Source organism: Microchirus variegatus (assembly GCF_963457635.1).
Source record: "Microchirus variegatus genome assembly, chromosome: 2".
Lineage (NCBI taxonomy): Eukaryota > Metazoa > Chordata > Actinopteri > Pleuronectiformes > Soleidae > Microchirus > Microchirus variegatus.
This window is the reverse complement of record NC_139803.1, coordinates 14,347,476-14,367,054: the sequence shown is the minus strand read 5'-3', so window position 1 is coordinate 14,367,054 and position 19,579 is coordinate 14,347,476. Positions and strand designations below refer to the sequence as shown.

Genomic DNA, 19,579 nt, shown 5'->3' with positions numbered 1-19,579 from the left:
CCAAGCAACAAGCAGATCATAAAGTGTGTTTGTGGACATCATCATAAAAGTAAACGGCCGAACTATGTTAGGTGTCAAGTTGAACTATCACATTGCACACAGAATTGGACAACATGTAGTAATGACAAGGAATGGCTCAAATTAGCACAGCAACTAACACTCATTTTCATTAAAGATTAACCTGATGAGAAGTTCTTTCATCCTTAAAATACAGAAAGATTAGTGTCAATCTGTGTTTCCCAAATCTCAAAATGATGACATATCCAAGAAAGAAAATATTCATATTTTAAAAAACTGAAAGAAACTATCTTGTATAAATTAATCACCAAATAAAGTTGGCTGTCAATAGTAATTGATTACTATATTATTAAATAATTAGTTACAGCCACACCTCAAGTAACAACTTCCCTCGTAGGGCTGGGTATTGACTAAAAATCTTGAGTACAGTATCCATATCAATATGTGATCTTTGATACTGATGACAATTTTATGAAATCCTTTGCGACTAGGGCTGCGACTAACGATTATTCATCTGTCGATTATTTGTTTGGTTCTTAAAAAGTCTTGCTTTGTCCACAAACCAAAATTGTCCACAATTTTGTTCACAAACCAAAACAATTCAATGATTTGTGTGTTATATGGAGCAAAGAAACTAGACAATATTCACATTAAAGAAGCTGGAAAATCTAAATTTGAAAACACTCAAACCGATGAATCGATTATCAAAATAGTTGAGGATTAATTAACCGCTGAAGCCCTAGTTTTAACTAAAGATACATACAGAAGCCATTTCATGACGAGATGAACTTCTTAGGTATCGACATTTGATAGTGAATTTTTGTGATAAAGTGATCCAGAGGAAGTTTGATCCCCAGTCTTTCACCTTGCACAGATATAGCAGGTACATTATGGAGGTTAGCGCGTGTCAGTGATGACGTATATAAGCAATAACGAGAACATCACAACAGAGAAAAACCTCCCAGTGCAACAAAGCATCTCCTCTTCTGCACCACTGAGGTGCAGGAACTAAAAACAACGGCACCTCACAAAAGAGAAAATCGATTTACGATTCCATGATCTGACAGAGCTTATCATACCAAATAATATAAAGAGCATTATTCTCCGAAGAGCATTGAGCGGCAGCGTATAAGCCGTGGCAGTCTAATCCAGATCGATAGCTCATCACTCCCCATCATTTGGGACAATAAATCTCTCTGTGACTGAGCTGAGACTGGAGGGCAACACTCTCTCCTCTAACAAGCGCACTTGAAAAAGACACTTTACACAGTCAGCACACGTTTTTATTAAAGCCTCCTGAAATCCTAACTCCTTCTTTCCCCTCTGAAATGGAGAGACGGGGATCGCTTTTTCTTTTTTTTTTCGAAATTATTGGGGGAAATTTGGTGGAAAATTAACTGCCCGTTTCCTGTAATCTTGTTGGGTTTGGAAATCAAAGCGGTATCGCCATAATAAACTCCTGCATACAGCTCCGTGCACTGCACTCCTCACAACCCCGCACGCCGACAGACGGTGATTATTTCTGAACGTCTCCAAGGTTTTGGAACATTGAACAGCTATCAGACAAAATGGAAAAATAAACATGTTATACATATCAAATTGACCGTAAGGTCAGCTTTTAAAAACGTACGTTGTAAACTTGAAATCCACCTCAGCTGTCATCGACTGTTCCAATAGCTTCTTGAACCTGACAGAATTAACTCAACTCCATGTGGTGGAAAAGCAAATAAAAATATCAGGTCTCATTCTTCCCTAAATTTAAAAAGCGAGGCAGTGCACCGATTGTTTCAGGTGGCTGCTGTGGGCTGGATTATTGCTTCAGCTCAAATAAAATAGTGGTAAATGGGTTTAGATATCTGAACGGTTGTATTACAATGTCGACTTTGTAAAGTCTTCCCCTGAAACAACCTTCGCCTCTCATGTCATGCAAACGAGACAGGAGATGCAAATAATCTCGATTTGAATATGTTCCCAATAAAAGCCACATGAGGATTCGCTGATTAGCCTGGAGACGTGCGGCGAGCAAATACTTAAAGCAAGTTAAAGGTTGTTATGGACGACACTGAAGAGGATTATTGATGAAGATACAGTAATTCATCATCAGTGTTACGCATCAGGGACTGCGTTTAAAATAAAATGTTTGAAGGACTCCCAAATATCATCATTTCTGTCTGATACCATCGAAAAACCTTGTCTACCGATGTCAGACGTAACAAATTACTGGGATACCAAAACTAGGGGTGACTCAACTCCACTTCATCATGTCCGATACCAACATCGCAGCCTGATACGATATCAGTTTGATAAGTTTACACTCATCTGTTTGCCTTTTTTAAAAATTCTATCATAGATAGAGAAGAGAGACCGAATCACACCTGTGTTGCACTCTCTCCACTGGCTTCCTATTTCTATTATATTAAAATGTAATTGTTTGCTCTTAATGGTTTGGCACATTCGTAACTCTCGGAACTTCTTTTTCCTCCACACTCCATCCTGAGCTCTGAGGTCTAATAACGGGCTGCTTTTAGTTGTTGCCCAATTCCCCGACTAAAAACCTGGGTGATCGGGCCATCTCTGTAGCTGCCCCTAAACTTTAGAACAGGTGATTAAATATGTCCCCACCATTGAACATTATAAATTGCTTTTAAAGGCCCATCCCTTCTCTTTGGCCTTCACTTTGGGATTAATATAGTCACTTCCATGTAGTTTTTTTCCATTTTCCTATTATATTATGTCACTATTTTACCATTTTACTTCTATTTTAATTGATTTTATGTTTTTGTACCCTTAATAATATAAATCGGTGATTTTCGACAAGTATTGGACTGACACAATACTGAATATCTCCTCTCTAACCAATACTGTGTATCAGATTTGGCTAAATCATACAAAATATCTGTCGTAAGGAGTCAGAAAACAATCATCAGAGCAACTCTAAGCAAACAAGTGACTCAAAACTTTACCCGAGTGAGTGAGTGTTGCTGAGTATAATGTATTCTTTCTGTAGGGTTGATAAATACAGTAAGAAAATATAGATGTAATCAGGCACAGAATGAGAGTGACACCAATAGGGCTAATTATAGATCTTAGTCTCTGTTAAGACACGGTGTAATTATGAAGAGCCGTTTTATCTAATATGAAATATATTCTTTTGAAATCTGAAAGTAAAAGACTACTTTGAAAAACTAAGTGCACTCACCTTGACATGAGACTGAGAGTCATTTAAATTATCCGTTTACATTCATTTGCTAAGGGGAGTGATTTTAGTATTTAATACATTTTATATTCACAAGGAGGAAATGACTGAGCTTTCATCAACTTTTGCGATTGTTGGCTGGTCCTGATTCAGTAAGTAGTTTGCAAATGCACCATAAACCACTGAGTAAACTCACAAAGCAATAATAAATAAACCCTAAAAGGCAACAAACTGTTTACAGTTTACATGACCTCATTTACTTCGTGAATGTGAAACCCATTTTTAACAATCTTAAGAGGAAAATTCTACTCCAGTGTTGCAGTGCAGGCCAAGAGGCAGATGTGTGTGTGTGTGTGAGCGAGAGTGTGTGTGAGAGAGAACACGGCCAGAGGAAAGACTGAGGCACCAGAATGTTATAATAAATAACTTCATGACACCATTTTGTCCTTTGCCTCAAAAACTAAGGAGCCTCATAAAAGTCTATATCTATACATCTAATATATTTACACCCTGGGAGCTCTCTGGAGGACTAAGATGCTTTCAGTCATTGTTATCTTTATTTTCCTGTCTTTACTGTGAGGGTAAAAAATTGTCATAATTATGAGAACTTTAACATTTCTAGAAGTTATTGGATGCAGCTCCCAGGTCACAGGGTGGAAACGTGACTCTTGTTACTGCGCTAAACTTGTCTGAGGGAGTGATGACCCAGCGTGGCATTAGCATCCGTGCAGCAGTGGAACAGGAAACATGTTCCACTATAAACAGCCATTTTTTTTAAAGTAAGGCTGATTTACATGAAGACAAGTGAGTGCACACTCTACAGTCCTGCAGTTACAGCCCAGGCCTCTCACTTAAAGGGGGCATATTATGCAAAATCAACTTTTTAATCATTTAAATCCTTATATTTAGGACTCTGGAGGCCCTATCAGTCGGCAAAGTGTGGAAAAAGATGACTCACTCATGTTTTTGTGGTCCTCCTCAGTCTAAGTACAGGAGATGAAACACGCCATGTTGACTTCCGCACTCACTGGGACGTCACAATGCGCAAAATTCCTGGAATTGTTGTCTCGCGGAGCTCCGCTTTGTCCGTAAACACGTGAGAGTGCTGGCAACAGGCAACGGGCAACGGGCAACGGGCAACCGTATCCGAAAACCGGAAGTCCACGAAAAGTTCTATTCTTGGCTCCACAGTGCAGCACAGAGTTCTACACAAACATCCAGCCTCAGAGGATTTATCTGTCCAGTGGATACATGTTATATATGACGCCTGCAAATAATCAGTTTTCCAAATGCTAACTGTAGCTGCCATTAGCCTCTATGGCTGTTGTAATTTCCTGTCGCTTAAGTTTAATTACATTTTTTTTTAAGGTGGACCTTTAAGGTGGACCTAAAGAGATACTACTAAACCGAGCGTTCTGAACAGGGCTGTTTTGGCAGGGTTATTGAACTGCTGTGGTGCTTCATCTTTATGGTATTTTGAACAAAGCATGTCACAGACATGTTCATTAGGACACCAGGGAACTAGGTTAACTTGGAGAAATAGGGTATAATATGTCCCCTTTATAAGACATGTTACATATTCAGAGCAATGTTCCTACTCTCTGAAATAGCAACAGCAATTCCATCCTGACCCCGGATTTCCACTGGTTGGGAACGGCCGCGGAACAGCAGCGGCGCGGTTCTGCTTCGTCCTCTACCCGGTGTCAATCCCCACCGGGCGCGTTACGGCAGCGGCGCGGTGCCTTGGGAGCCAGCGGTATTCACGGAAGATAGCGCGATAATCTTGAACGGACGTGAGTTAGCGAGATCCAGCGATAGACTGTGTGTATAAAGGAAACATCAACAACAGCTTCTTTCATTCTCCGACGTGGAAGAACTGTTGATCTGGTGTCATAAATGATTTTATGTTTCTCCACTTCATCAATCAGTCTCTCGTCGTACATTATGACTCTCAGAGACGCTCTGATTAATTGACCTGGCAGCACCGGTCACGACGTAATGTTGATGTGAAGTTGTGACAGGCTATATGACCTGCGTATTGTGTTTTATTGTGAAAGGGGGGCGGAAATGTTTTACTTTGATTCTGTGTCAGACTTCCTGTATTGTGCGATCTGCTTCGTTGAAATTTACGAGGTTCAGCAGCGGCAACGGAAAAAATAGAACTGATTCCTATCAATAGCGCTGCAGCGCAGCGAGCTGCTTCTGGGCCGCTGCTGATACGCGCCGCAGCACGGCCGGTGGGAATGCTCACATTGATTAAAATGGAAGCGATTTGCAACGGCGACCGCGCCGCTGCCGTTCAGCGGCCGTTCCGCGTCCAGTGGAAATCCAGGGTGAGAGATCAGGGACACGCTGTAATTGATGGAAAAGTTAGCAAAGCAGTCAGGATTCCCCCACACCACCCGATTCGACCTTCGTCACCTTCACATGACAACCAAGGTCACAGCGTGAGGCACTGCGGCAAAAGGGACTTTTGATTGATAGCTTTTATTTTCCTAATTTAGCTGAAGTGCCTGTTCCCTTCACTGAAACTATATCAACATTGACTGGAAAAGCCTGTAATACAGTTTCCACATGAAAAGGGACCACAAACCAGGTTGAATCGCCTCGCTCGGGGGAATAGATTTGCCTAAATCTAATGGAGCATTTTATTCGGTGGCAATTTCCAGGCCAACGTCCAATCTGGGTCTCAAATCCCAGAAGGGCCGGGTCATACTTTCCACGACCGCGCGTGCATGGAGGTCCATTAGGGGCCGCATGACGTAAAATGTATCATACGCCATTTCCGCACACAACTAAAGTTGTAACTGTATGTGTCCACACCACATGCCCCCAGGCGGTGGTGCACACTTCAAAAAGTCAGAAGAGACAATAAATAAGACGTTAACCATGGAAACTTGCTTAAGGTCATACGCCAGTAGCCGTGCACACACAAATCGGCTCTTAAAGAGTATAAGGAAATTCAAACAAGGGCAATTTCCTGGTGAGAAAAACAGAAAAACGCCGCCACTGGAACAGAACACGAGATCGAGTACGCATGTGTGGAACGCCGCATTGACACAGTCTGCTTCGCTTGATTAAGTTTGAAGTGAACTGTGGGTATGTTCGCACATGCGGATTCTCAGAGAACACAGAACAGTGAGTATGTTTGACCCAGTCCTCTGGGTTAATTTGAGAATCAATATTGAGACGAAATACTCACAAAGGAGACGCAGGCAGCGAGCAGCAGGATCCTGACCAGGAGGTCTTCAAATTGCTCCACCACCAACTCCCACAAGGACTTGCCTGAAATATGCATAGACAAATGACTTCAAGCTTAATTTCAAGGTTTTATCTTGTAACAGGAAGGACTTAAAGGACTTGCATGGTTGGAACCTATCTATGTGATGCATTAACATGAGTTTTCTTGTATTATTTGTAGCCATAAAGCAAAACAATCCCTTTATTGACACTGGAGTAGTGGTGTGTGCATGTGCGTGTGTGTGTGTGAAGCCGCTGTGGTGTACACTCCCAAAGTTTAATCCTCAGTCCACAGGAAGAAAAGATCCTGGCTCAAGATTCTTAATCAGGTAGTAAAGGGAGGACAGCAGCTCAGTGGAAAAATCAATATTTACCTTCTTCAGCTGGGAGCTCTGTGGATGTCACACCAAGCCAGTTGTGAAGGATTCGAGTTGGCAAGAGAGAGAGAGAGAGAGAGAGAAGGGGTCGGGGGGTGGAAAAAGAAAGTAAAAAAGACGTTAAAACATAAAACATTGGATAATCTTCACCTCAATCTGAGATGCACATTCACAAAACTGTCCTGCTAGAAAATTATGATTAAATGCTATAGCAGCACATGGTTTCTTTAGTATTGACACTTATTGTCAGTAGAATTATAGTCACTTGTAACAGTAAAATATGAAAGGAGACAAATAATCCTGCATGTATTATTATTTATTATTATTAAATCAGTTGTATAATTATGACACTGTCAGTGCAGACACTGGAAGAACAAACAGCTTCATAACTCAAGGCCATTAATATAGTACAATTGTTGATCTCCTGTAATGCTCTGTTTAACGTCCATGGTCTCTGTAAATAAGGACGTAGGTGTATGGAGAGGCTTTATTCAAATTAACATCCCAGTCCAAACAAGCATCTACTCTCTTTAGACGTGCTTTTTAGTTCTGCACATTGTACATTGTCGTCTTTGCCAAGGATCAAAAATACATTCTCACATTCAAACTATTTGTTATGTAATCAACAGTGAAAGATAACAACACTTCCCCTCCGATATCGCTGAATATCACAAACTGATTAAAAAAAAGAGCTTGGGAGCTTGGGAATCTTTCACATTCACAGTCCGATGTTAAGTGATCCAAAGTAACCGAGAACAATTTAGAAGGAAGTATTGCTTATTTGATAAGTTTATCGATTTCTGATTGATAATACGAAACATATTAAATGTTATATATCGTCATATTGGATTAAAAGTTATGATAAAATAGGATTTCACATATATTTATATATATACATATATTATGTATGTATGTATGTATGTATGTGTGTGTATATGTATATATATATATATACACATACATACATATACATATACACACATAAATGAAAAAATGAAAAGGTCAAAGAATTTCTTTTCTTCTTTTTTTTTAAAAGAAAGAAATTAAAGTCAAAGTTCACTTTCTATTAATTGAAACAAAAACAGATGAAAGGAACAACGAAAATAATCAATGTATGTGTCTCTGACTGAAATGACTTTTCTAATGAAGCCAACCTGTGTTTACTTGTCCAGGTGACATTTTCCCTTTGATCAGACCTGTGCTGGTCATTGACATTCATGCTGCCGCCTCAGTCTCTCAACTGCTCCAGTTTATTTGTCAGCCTCAGTGGTCACTGCACCGACTGATTTCTTTTCTTTCGCATCAGTTCGTGCATACGCGACCACAAAAACAAAAAGCCAAGATGTAAAAGTCCCTGCTTTTCCTTTTTTTTTCACTTTTCCTCTTTGTCTTTATTTGAGACAAATCTAAGACAAAACCGGAGCATCTGAACCACTTTGGGTTTGATCGCCAGGACACGACACCCACCACACGTGAGTCACCGATAAACACATCATTCACATTCGAAAAAACACACAACAGAGACTGACGAGCGCTGTTGATCGCTATCACCATAATGAGACACAGGCGTTCTTAGTCACTGCATTTGTCAGGGCCTCGTCGCGTCCACTGAGTTATGACCAAATTGCACCAACACAACAAACAACGTTTACCTCACTGGAAGAACTCAATGATCTGATCAAGTGTGTACCTGACACCACAAAAGAATACCTCAACAACTCAACTTTATTCTATAAGACTTTCATCTTATAAGACAAACTTAGAAAGACTTAAAGCGCACATTACCGAATAAGGAGGGGAAAGCGGCTATTTTTAGGACGCAGTGGGCTGTAACCCTAAATGACAGCAGTGTTCTCCGCTGAGCAGTGGAAACATCCTGTTCTGGATGTTTTGACCAGACTGCGACTACACAAGTGTAAAACGTGACCCTGTGGAGAGAGAGGCTGGAAAAAGGGCACACAGCCTCCCTCCGTCCACAAACAAAGAAACTCTGCACAAACTCAAATTACACATGGCTGCGGCAGAGAGCGCGAGAGAAATGATTTCACATCCTGTATTCTCAGAGGAAAATGTGTTTTTCATTGGTCAAAGATGGGCAGAGAAAGCAATCTGGGAATTTCTTCCTGGAAGATTAAAAAGTAGGGGTCCTTCCTCATGCAATATAATATATATATGATATATTTGCCATGGCAAATGTCGATATTTTGATTAATAAATATATATATATATATATATATATATATATATATATATAAAAAAATATAGTCAAAATATTGACAAGATTAGACTTCAAACTTTGCATTTGCCAAAGAACCAGCAAAACTGTTTTCAGCTGTGCTAACATAATTGCACAAGGGTTTTCAAATCATCCAATAGCCTTCTAACGCGATTAGCAAACACAATGTACCATTAGAACACTGGAGAGATGGTTGCTGGAAATGGGCCTCTATACACCTATGTACATATTCCATTAACCACAGCTAGAATAGTCGTTTACCACATTAACAATGTATAGAGTGTATTTCTGATTAATTTAATGTTATATTCATTGGAAAATGAAATTTCCTTCAAATAAGGACATTTCAAGTGACCCCAAACTTTTGAACGGTAGTGTACATTTGAGGAGCTTGTTTTATTCTGAAAAGCAAAATTCAAATGATTAATTTAGAAGATGAAGACAAATCTAATTGCTGCAGCCCAATTGAAAACTCCTCCAGTCAAATCGGCATGTCATCTCCTGACCAATATTTTTGCATAGTCACCAACTTTTCTGGGAGGACTGACCCCTGTGCTGAGGTCACCTGTGTCTGTCGCTTGCATGTGTAATAATAGCTGGGTGAGTCACTCTGAATAAACTTGCTTTCTGGAGGCTTTTCAGAGTTCAGGTTTGGACACAGTTGAACTCGCAAGGGACTTTTGGCTGCACTCTGCCAGCAGCAGCACAAATGTGGACGAGAAATGGGTTCTGCTGTTTTCCATGCTCCACCAGTCTGACATAAGCCTGTTTCCCCATTACAGTGCCTCCTCCTCCTCCCTCCTCCTCATCGGTTGTATAATGTTTTTATGGCAGACAGGCTGGCTGCAGCTTGAGGGCAGGAGACAAAGACAGACTGAGAGGACGAAACCAACGAAAGGGAAAAGAGAGAGAAAGAAAGCAAGGGAGGGAGGGAGTAAGAGGGCTGGAGCTGTTGAACGGGGTTCCCCCGCTTCCCTCTGCCAAGGATTCCCTCAGTCATCTGGGCTGTGTCAACCCAAGGCTTGCCCAGGCACATTCCTGAATACTGACTTCAGCCACCACCACCACTACCCCCACCTCACTCACCGTGTCCCCACAGAACCTCCCCACCTCTGCCCTCCCGGAGCAGACAATGAATAAAAAGAACTTGTTTACAAGCTGCAGCACAGCAAGCAGCTGTGAGCAGAGGGGAGACACTTCCTGGAGATAGTTGCCAACAACAGCAGGAGGCTGGTTCCTGCGTCCAGAGAGTCAGGAAGCAGAGCAGGAAATTGGCCATGTATCGATTCATACAGCACACCATGCTCTGATAAATGAGCTTTCACTGCCAGCTCCGTTTCTCTGCCCGGTCCGAATCCATGAACAAATTATGAGGACCTCCAGTAAACATCACATCTGAGCGTCGAAAAAGGCAAGAATTAACAAGCTCGAGTTCAGGCCATCTTGTGAAAACTGCGAACATGAGAAGGGTTCGGGAGTTACCATGACAACTTGGTTCATGATGGCTACTTGAAAACAAGCCTCATACGAGGTAATGTGCCAGGGTCTGTCAAAATTTTACCAAGAATTACTGTTATGCAATCAGCAGGGCATTGATACAGCACACACTGGCTTCAGGCGCCAAACACACCGCATACTCTGAGGTGAACGAGCTCAGCTCAAACCTCAACCGCCGCTTTTTTGTTACCTGGAGTCCCAAACCTCCAGGTCACAGGCAGGTGCTTACGTGAGCACAAGAAGCACAAGAAGAATATACACTCTAAAAAAAACTAAAATTGTGAGAGAGACAAAGCACCCCTGTGCTGCTGCTACATACACACAAACGCTCCCTCAGGTCTGATAGTTTTGCTTGACAGAGCCCATTTTCGACAAAGGACGTAGCATACAAATAATGGTACATGTGACTTTTGACACAACTTTCATTCATGTACGTGAAATCTTTTTTTTTTTTTTTTTAAATCGCCTAATAAAAGCTTTTTTTCATTTACGTGAGCCCCTCCCACTTCCAATTTTCAACTCATATTCGCAAAGTGAATTTCATGCGGTAGCATTTTGAGGAAAATAAGAATAAAAAGAAGAATTCCTTCAGTTTCAATAGGGTCCTCCGCACCTTGTGTACGATAAAATATCAGCATATATAAAGTGTTGAAATGTCCTTACACCCCCAACTAATGACGGTGCAGCTTCCTATACACCTGATCACTCTCCTAATGTACACTACCACTCTCAGGAAAAGCTCTAATGCATTAACCATATCATATGTAAATTATATATATTATTTATGTCCTACATTCTCCTCCCTAACTTTTCTATCTCTGACACAAAGGCTGTCTGCAAGTCAAAAGTTTCCTTCATCACAGATGTTGGTGGCCGGCTTCCGTTCTCTGAGGAAGTCGTTCAGAGCCGTGTCAAGTGCTCTCGTCTTCCCGCCGAACACTGAGAAGCAACACAAAGCAAAAGGAGCAGAGGTGTTTCTAGTCCTTTACCAGTCCTCTGAGCTCCATATCCTTTTTTGTTGATTAAGCTGCAAACACAAAGCTCCTCTTCAGTTGTCATGAGAAACCTGTGACTGAGAGCAGCCTCTCATCCAGGATTAAAGACACCCAATGTCCAGCTTCACAGCATGTGCTTTTACTTAAATACAGTCATTTGATCTCAATGCGTCAGTCACCATAACATGCTCATAATAATTAAACATATTAAAAGATATTTATTGCAAAAGGCTTTACAAGACAACAATATTATTTTTTTCTTGACCAAGTGAATCCAATAAACAGGTCAATGCTGCAGTCACGGTTTCATGTCAAACTAAGGTGGTGACCAATTAGTCGATGAATCAATTATTAATGGTCAACTATTTTCATCATCAATTAATCTGCTTATTGTTCTTCTTTGGTTTGGTCCATAAAATGTTGAGCAGTGTTTAACAAACCTGGAACAGTGTAATGTTTCTCAAATGTCCACAAACCAAAACACAAAAAATCAGCCTATGTAGTGTATGTATGTTTAGTATTCACCATCTTACTTTGACATGGAACCACTCCAGCAGTCTCATGTTTATTAAGTTCACTTGATTAACTTTAAATATATTGTTGAGTCTTTTAAAGCCTTTCTAAATAAATGGAGTGTTAACATTCTATGTAGTTGGATTAAAGAGTGTGTCTTATTAGCGGCTTTTCCCCCCCCCCAGAACAAATTTAGGTCATGATAAATGTACGTATGCATGGTTTTAACGCACTGCTTGTGATCATTCTGAGACATAATCTACACAAAAGAAAAAAAACAGTTTAATTCTAGTGAAAAGGACATTTATATTGTATATATACAGTATATGGATACAAAATGATATGGGGAGTTATCTGCCTTAGCTGCTATGTTTGATGATCTGATTAGCCTGTAATTTGCTGAAGACACAGAGAGGAAACGATCAGGCCGGCAGCTGCTGGAGCAGCCAACCCCCGTTGTTGGGACTGGTGAGCTGAGCTCAGGGAAAAAGAGAAACTGGGTTTTTCCTTGGGGTGTTGCACACATGCAGTGTGCTGAAATTCAACTGGAGCATCGCTTTGTTTTTCTGTTTGAATTGGGTATTTTAACCATTTTCCCCAAATAGTACCGAGGCTTCTTGAATATCGAAATATTGCTCTGCTCCACTTGAGTCAACTCTGTCTGGTATCAGACACATCATTTTCCATTACTTCATAGTTACGTCCTCGACGATCAGCTAATTAAAAAGATTAGTTCAGTACTTCCTGCATGACCGGAACAGAGACTCTGTCTGACAGTAGCTTAGCTGAAATACAGCTGACCGGTTGTGATTCGACAACTCTGTCAAATATTGAGATTAGAGAAATGTCCTTGCTAAATTTTGGAGAATAACATGTTTTGTGATTTTTAAAGGCATCATATGTCAGAATGTGGCCAAAAACGGTTACGACACTCAAATTCAAAATACCGAGGTCTTCGTTTCCGCCACCATTGTAGCTCAGACTTAACTGGCAACCCGTGGCAGCTGAGACGCTACTGACTGCAATGATTGACGGCAGTAGTTGGCACCACATTCCAAAACATGATTTCAAAACATAAACATGATTTGCGGTCCGCAAAAGATTTTTTTAATGCAAATATTTTGGCTGTACTGTTGTTGTTAGTGAGTTCAGTATGTTATATAAACATTATTCCTGAGTCTCTGTGTAATTAGGAGGATTTTATGGCCAGTTTAGATTGATTGCATAAGTCTTTTAAACAGATCTACAGTTGTGTTCTATAGTGGAAAAGTGCCAATAGTTCAGCATTTTCATCTTTGTCCAACAAAGAGATGAGTTTTGATAAAGTTCAACCTCTCATGGATGATGAAACAATAAGATATATCGTATCTGATCTGCAGCTAAACACAAAGCTACTCCACACTAAATAAACTTCATGAAGCACAACATACGATATAAGCTCTATGCTGCATAATTTTACAACACAACACTGTATAGTGATCCTATACAGTGGCAAGTAACAGAGGAAAAGGAAAAGGGCCTGTCAACAGCGCAGGACATGCGTGAGGTGATTAGCGCCAAGCTGATATCTCATCAGGGCTCCAAGCTTCCTTCCTCTTTATGATCACAGCTGTGCGAAGAACCGTTTTTTGAGCATCTCAAAAGACCAGCGGGAAAGATGGCACCCGGCCATGCAGCAGACAAACTGAGAAGCTCACTGCTGTAAAAAAAAAAAAAAAAAAAAAACAGCAATCCCCCTAATGACAGACTGAAATATCTGTGTTAACATCATACTATTTATAGGGTTTATTTTGGGTTTAGAAACCAGAGCATCGCTTTCTCCAAATCGAACGATGAAAGATATAGTAGGACTTTACTGATCCAAGCCCTGAAGCAAAAGAGAGTCAAAATACGTCAAATCAAATGGTGCGATTGGTAAAAGTAATAAAGTTACAATGTTGGATGTGTATGTTGTCAAAACATAGAGTCTGTGCATGTGATGAACCATAATTCTGGTGCTGTTGCAAAGGCTACTGGTCCACACACATATTTCAAAGGAGATGTACATCACTTAAAGCGTGTCCTTTGATACCCAGACAAAGATGTAGGTCAAATCGATCGACTCTGATATAAACTTTGAACCTAAGATCATCCACATGAAGCTCTGGATCAGCGGATGAAGAGAAGGCTTATCCCAGACACATCTTTTTTATTATTATTATTGAACGACAAAGCTGGGGTGAGAAAGGGGCATTACCGGTAATCTTTGTCTTTGGTTTGTATTATTTTTTCTTAGTCTAACTCATGAATTAATTCATTGAAACTGCCGCAATGTCATGTCAGCAGCTCCCAGGGTTTGAATGTTCTCTCTAAGTTACTGTAATAAAAAAGGACTGATTGAAACTAAAAAAGTGGAATAATTGGAGAAGAAATTATTTTCCCTGCTTCCTTCATTGCTTCTTGTTTTATTTCAGGTAAACAAAACACTTCACGGTGAAGAGGAACAGGTTTATCCATCAGATCCAAGAAGATAGCTTTCCTCGTGTTTACTTTTTCCAGAATAGTGAGTCATTTTACATACGTGTCATTACACTTGACAAACAGCTCGTCTCTCTCTCCGAGCACTTTTTGAAGACCTTGTTTTCACACCGAAAGGCAGACGAGTGTTCAATAAATGCTCTGAACTCAACACTCCTTAAAAACACAAACACCTTTGTGTACTTATCTTCTCCAGACAGCTGCAGAGCCATTAATAGGGCTGTTAATTAATCAATTAATAAATAGCTTCTACTTATGATTGTTAATACTAATAATTCAAGCTCTCCTCCTTCCATGAGATAAATAATCCCATTATCTGTCAGCGAAATCGCAATTATATTTTCTCTCCAAATAAATCAGCGAGCATCACACGAGACCCCAGCGACGCAACATCATCTCACTAGAATAGCACGACGGCGACTGACAGATGAAGAAGCGGGAGAGAAGTGACAGGCTCGAACAGGATCACAGCTCCCCTGAAAGCAGCCGGGGCAGGCACACACAGGGCCCACAAGAACAGGGAAGTGACTCAAGTGACTTTTCCTACAACTTAACTCTGCTTTCTCAGCCCACACGCCAGTACTGCAACCGTGCCTGTGCATATTTAAAGCTTGAATGTACAGTTTTGTACAGGAGACAGGGAAGCTGACAACTCCAGATTGAGGAGTGAAGTGCAGTCGGTGTGTGCCATCAGGACGAGTGTGTCTGTGTGCGACGGAGGAGGAGGAGCAGGAAACAGTACAGCTCCGCTCGTATTTCAAACGCGGAGGGGTGTGGGGGGGGGGGGTTGCGAGTAATTCAGGCTGCCTTCATGTTGAGTTGCAGAACAGGAAGAGAAAACAACAGTGTGAGTGAGATCCCACTAGAGGAAGTTGTAATTATTATTATTCACGGCAGAAACCAGGGTGAGGAAAGTGCAAGGGGGAAAAAGTGACAGAAAACAAAAAACACATTTAAGGTGCCAGTGGTTGTGTTTCTACGTTTGGGGGGAAAAACGCTCAACATGTGAAACAATAACAACAATGAACTTCATATTAGTGAAATGTAGAGCCTGTGCGCACACTGTACCGCAGATAAAAATGGGGACAAGCTTCGTCTTTGCCGCCAAACGGATGTTGGCACTGTTTGTTGTTGACATAGCTGAATGCTCCTCTACCACAGTCTGCCTGTAAGTCAACATACGTCTCCAACATTGGACACTGTAACGTGATGGTGCAATGACATGCATTGTTAGGTTGTTTAACCTGAATGCGTTGCGCAATTGTACTCCTGTCCTGCAGGGAGTGTCGAGAGACATTTTTAGAACGTAAACAAATCTCAAAGTCATCCGTGAATGAGCACAATCAGAGAATGATCCTCCACACGACAAATATTATTTAATCTTTTTTCCAGTTCTAAGAATTTAAAGGTTATTATTCGGTATGAGCAGAAATTATTCAACATTATTTGTATGTTCCTACATCTGAAAACAGGCTGTGTCAACCAATACTACCAGACCTGACAGAGGGAGCGTTTGCGTGTATACAGCACTTGTGCAGGGGCAGCATTTGACCTGGTTTACTGAGCAATAGAATTCACTTCAGAAACTTTTTGTGGACACTCGTTTGTGTGGACGTTCCATCTTGCATTGCTAACTCGGTGTTGCTGTTGCCCCTCTGTCTACATAGCTTTTTATTGTTTGAACTCATCCGACAATGAAGTGTGTTTATATTTAAAAAGTTACTCACTACAGCTTAAGCGCTGGTGTTGTATTATTTTGTCATATTAAAGCACAGAATTTGCCACAATGTTATCTAAAAAGAATCCATAAATTAACGCCTCCTGTTTCCAGCGATACTCCTCCTCATGAGTGTCAAAAAAATCTGTCTTGTTCCTGCTCTCCCCCGAGGAAAGTAGATTGCTCATTGGGAAAATATGGCCTTTTTTTTTACTGATACTAAAAATCAACGGACTGTACCTTTTGACAATGGGGTTGTGATGGGAACACAATACAATCATCAAGCTATAACAGCACAAACATTCTTTGTTCACCCACACAGCACATGTATGTGTGTGTATGTGCGTTTGAAAAGGAGAGAGACTGCCTCGACTACATTAGCTATTACACTATGAAAGTGATCACCTGTCAAGTAAATCACAGTGCCTCTATTTCTCAAGAGTAAGTCCTGCCATGTCTGTGGACGAAAGGAGCTGCGAGTGGACCATAAATGGAAGTTTTGAATTTAAGGTCAGCCATTTTTTTGCAGCACAGACCTTGCAGAGGAGACGGTCCAGATGTGGCGGCTAAGCTGATTTTCCAGCACCTCAGGAGGGGATCAGTAACTCTGACTGGAGCATGTGAAAGCATCAATATAAAAGCCAGGATGCCCCAGCTCCATGTGCCTGATTTTACTTAGACTGAACAGGAAATCACATGTAAAGTAAGAATCTATACAGGCTACGATGATATGCCAGATCCAGGCCAGACCAGACCACATTTTTGGGAAAGTTATGTCTAGTGGTAATGAGGCAGTACACGCTCTCATCCTGTATTGACTGTGGTGATGAGGGGACAGCAGAGAGCCTGCAAACAGGCCTCACACTGGAAACCAACAGTGGTTAAACTCCCTCATCCATCCCACAGATACTACATAAACTGGAGTGTGTAAAAACCTCTCCACTACCACGGAGGAGAGTTTTTTAACGTCTGAGCCAAACATGACACATCATCCTCCTCCTCCTCCTCCATCCTGCGCACTGTTGTCTCATCCTGTGGACATGCGAAACATGCAGCGTACAAATAAAAAAAAAAGGGGGGAGAAATGACAGGAACAATGCTGACGACGGTGAGCTCAGATTGCACTGTGGAGACTTTGTTTGTGGACTTGTTGATTTGAGGTAATGATCCTTCTCTTAATCAGATCCTGCCAGCCATTACAGCACATGGTGAAACATGGCGCATGCATGTCAGGGAGGGGAGCGGGGTATAATCGTACCACCCGCAAACAGCTCTGAACAGACGCTCGGTGGAACAAAACACCCGAGCTCACACAGAGAGTCCTTGCAGTCAACTACAAAGTCTGCGGTTTTGTGTGCAAAGGGGAAGGAGCTGTTAAGCAGCCATATATCACTCAGCAGTGACTTGTACTAAAATGGTAAACAAACCAAAACCAATTTAATGCTGTTTTCCACTTTTTTTGGACTATGTCGGGGTGGGATGGGGGCCCGGGGGGCAGCACCTGGTGCAGATAACCTTTTTTGCAGTCAGCCCCAAAGTGGGGTGAGGAAGGGTATTCCCTCCCTCCACTTTTTAACACACTTACATGACAGGAAGTTCACAGCTGAAAGCGAGAGAGATGTTATCTGCGGCAAGACGTTACTTTTTTTCCATGAAGTCATCACGAGCCCCTGGGTAGAGTGGCTGGCTTGCAACAAAAGGGCTACTGTTTGACTGGCACAATGTGCGGCTCTACTCCACGCACAGCTTGGCCACACATGCAAATGACAGGCCAGGAGAGGAAGGTGTGGTGATGTCAGGTCTGCTGCTCTTGACACACAAAAACACTCATCGAACACCAAGCTCCTTTAGACACTGATGAAGACTTTCAAGTTACAGGTGTGGGAGCTGCTTCCTGATGCGCACACACAGAAACTGTATCCTCACCTGCAAAAACACCTGATAAATGAGTTCACCTGTTTGTACTAGAGAAGTGATAGTGTCCCTGCGACTGCTACCACGCTCAGATTGTCTATTTGTTACAAGAGGCTCTACGCATCCACTTCCCTTCTGATCGTGTAATCTGAACTGGAAAGTAGAAGCCATGTGGAGCGCGACTGTTGAAAGTGAAAACAGGTTGCTCAAGATTTTCTCTTTCATTATCTTCCCCAGTTCATCTTCCAATCTTAGCAGTAGCAGCCCGAGCATGCCTGGCTGCACTTCCTGATCCTACATGACAGTCTGGTATGTCTTGTTTTGACAACCCCCCCACCAGGTGACCCCCAAGGAAGACAAAAATAAATGGATTAAGTGTCATTCTCTGTCCAGTTCGCCCTCTTTCTGTGTATGTGTTAATTTTTGGGACCAATTTAGGACCTTTTATGGTATAACAAGGACAAGTAGTCCTCATTAAGACCAAAAAGTCTAGTTCTAATGAGGCAGAACGTCCTTTCTGACGCTCTGGTTAAAGTTAGGATATAAAATGTAAATTGTGGATAAGGTTTATGTAAGGGTTAGGCATTAAATGGTTATGGTTAAAGTTAGGAATGAGGCTTTGGTTAGGCTGTCCAAATGAATGGAATTCAACGCAGAGTCCCAACAAGAGCAGATACGCAGACCTGCGTGCGTGTGTGTCACTTTAACCAATGCGGTGAGAGCTGAATGATTTCAACACTAACATGTGCATCAATGAAACGTGCCACTTACATTTCCACTGACTGCGCGCCACAGGGAATTACGCGCATGTTTTTACGCGCAGCACCAGCCTGAGATCTAACATGAGTCGGTGTATTTCCTGGCACACGAGTCGCCCCATTCTCTAACACACGGCAGCTGCTCAGAACTGTGAAAAATATATTTAAAAAATAAAAAATAAACCAGAAAAACTACTCACCGTTCGGTCCATATTTCTCCAAACTGACTTTGACCTGCTCCAGAGTCAGCCCAGTGTTCTCGTTCACACCGAAGTTGGCCAAAACTTCAGTCGCCGATTTAGTGTGCGAATTTTCCATCTTGATGCACTGGGCTTAGCCGATCAGATTCAAAGGCATGTAGTATCGAAATGCATGTATTGTGGGGGATCTGCGGGAGGTGTAACAGGGAGGGAGGGGGGAGGTCAGTCGCCAGGAATCTCCACTCAGGCGGATGAGTCTCGCTGCTCGGTTTGCTCTGTCACCTGCTGTCTCTGTCCCCCCGAAGCAAACCTCCAGTCAGATCCGCGGTACAGACACTGCTGTTTCTCTGTCGGTCGACTGTCGCTGCTACTTCATCTCCATCTGAAGGTGTGCTCTGTCT

General features: G+C 41.7%; 1 protein-coding gene across 1 annotated transcript in view; it reads right to left on the bottom strand.

The window, feature by feature from the left end:
- The window catches only part of atp2a3 (ATPase sarcoplasmic/endoplasmic reticulum Ca2+ transporting 3), a gene marked incomplete at its 5' end in the record, with an annotated part of 49,953 nt that extends 30,657 nt beyond the window's left edge, over nucleotides 1-19,296 (bottom strand). Inside the window, 3 exons of the mRNA XM_083903925.1 lie at nucleotides 6,417-6,499; nucleotides 6,829-6,846; nucleotides 19,179-19,296. Of these exons, the coding sequence (XP_083760051.1) occupies nucleotides 6,417-6,499; nucleotides 6,829-6,846; nucleotides 19,179-19,296 (219 nt within the window). The remainder of the gene's footprint in view (nucleotides 1-6,416; nucleotides 6,500-6,828; nucleotides 6,847-19,178) is intronic.
- Between the last annotated feature and the right edge of the window lie 283 nt (nucleotides 19,297-19,579).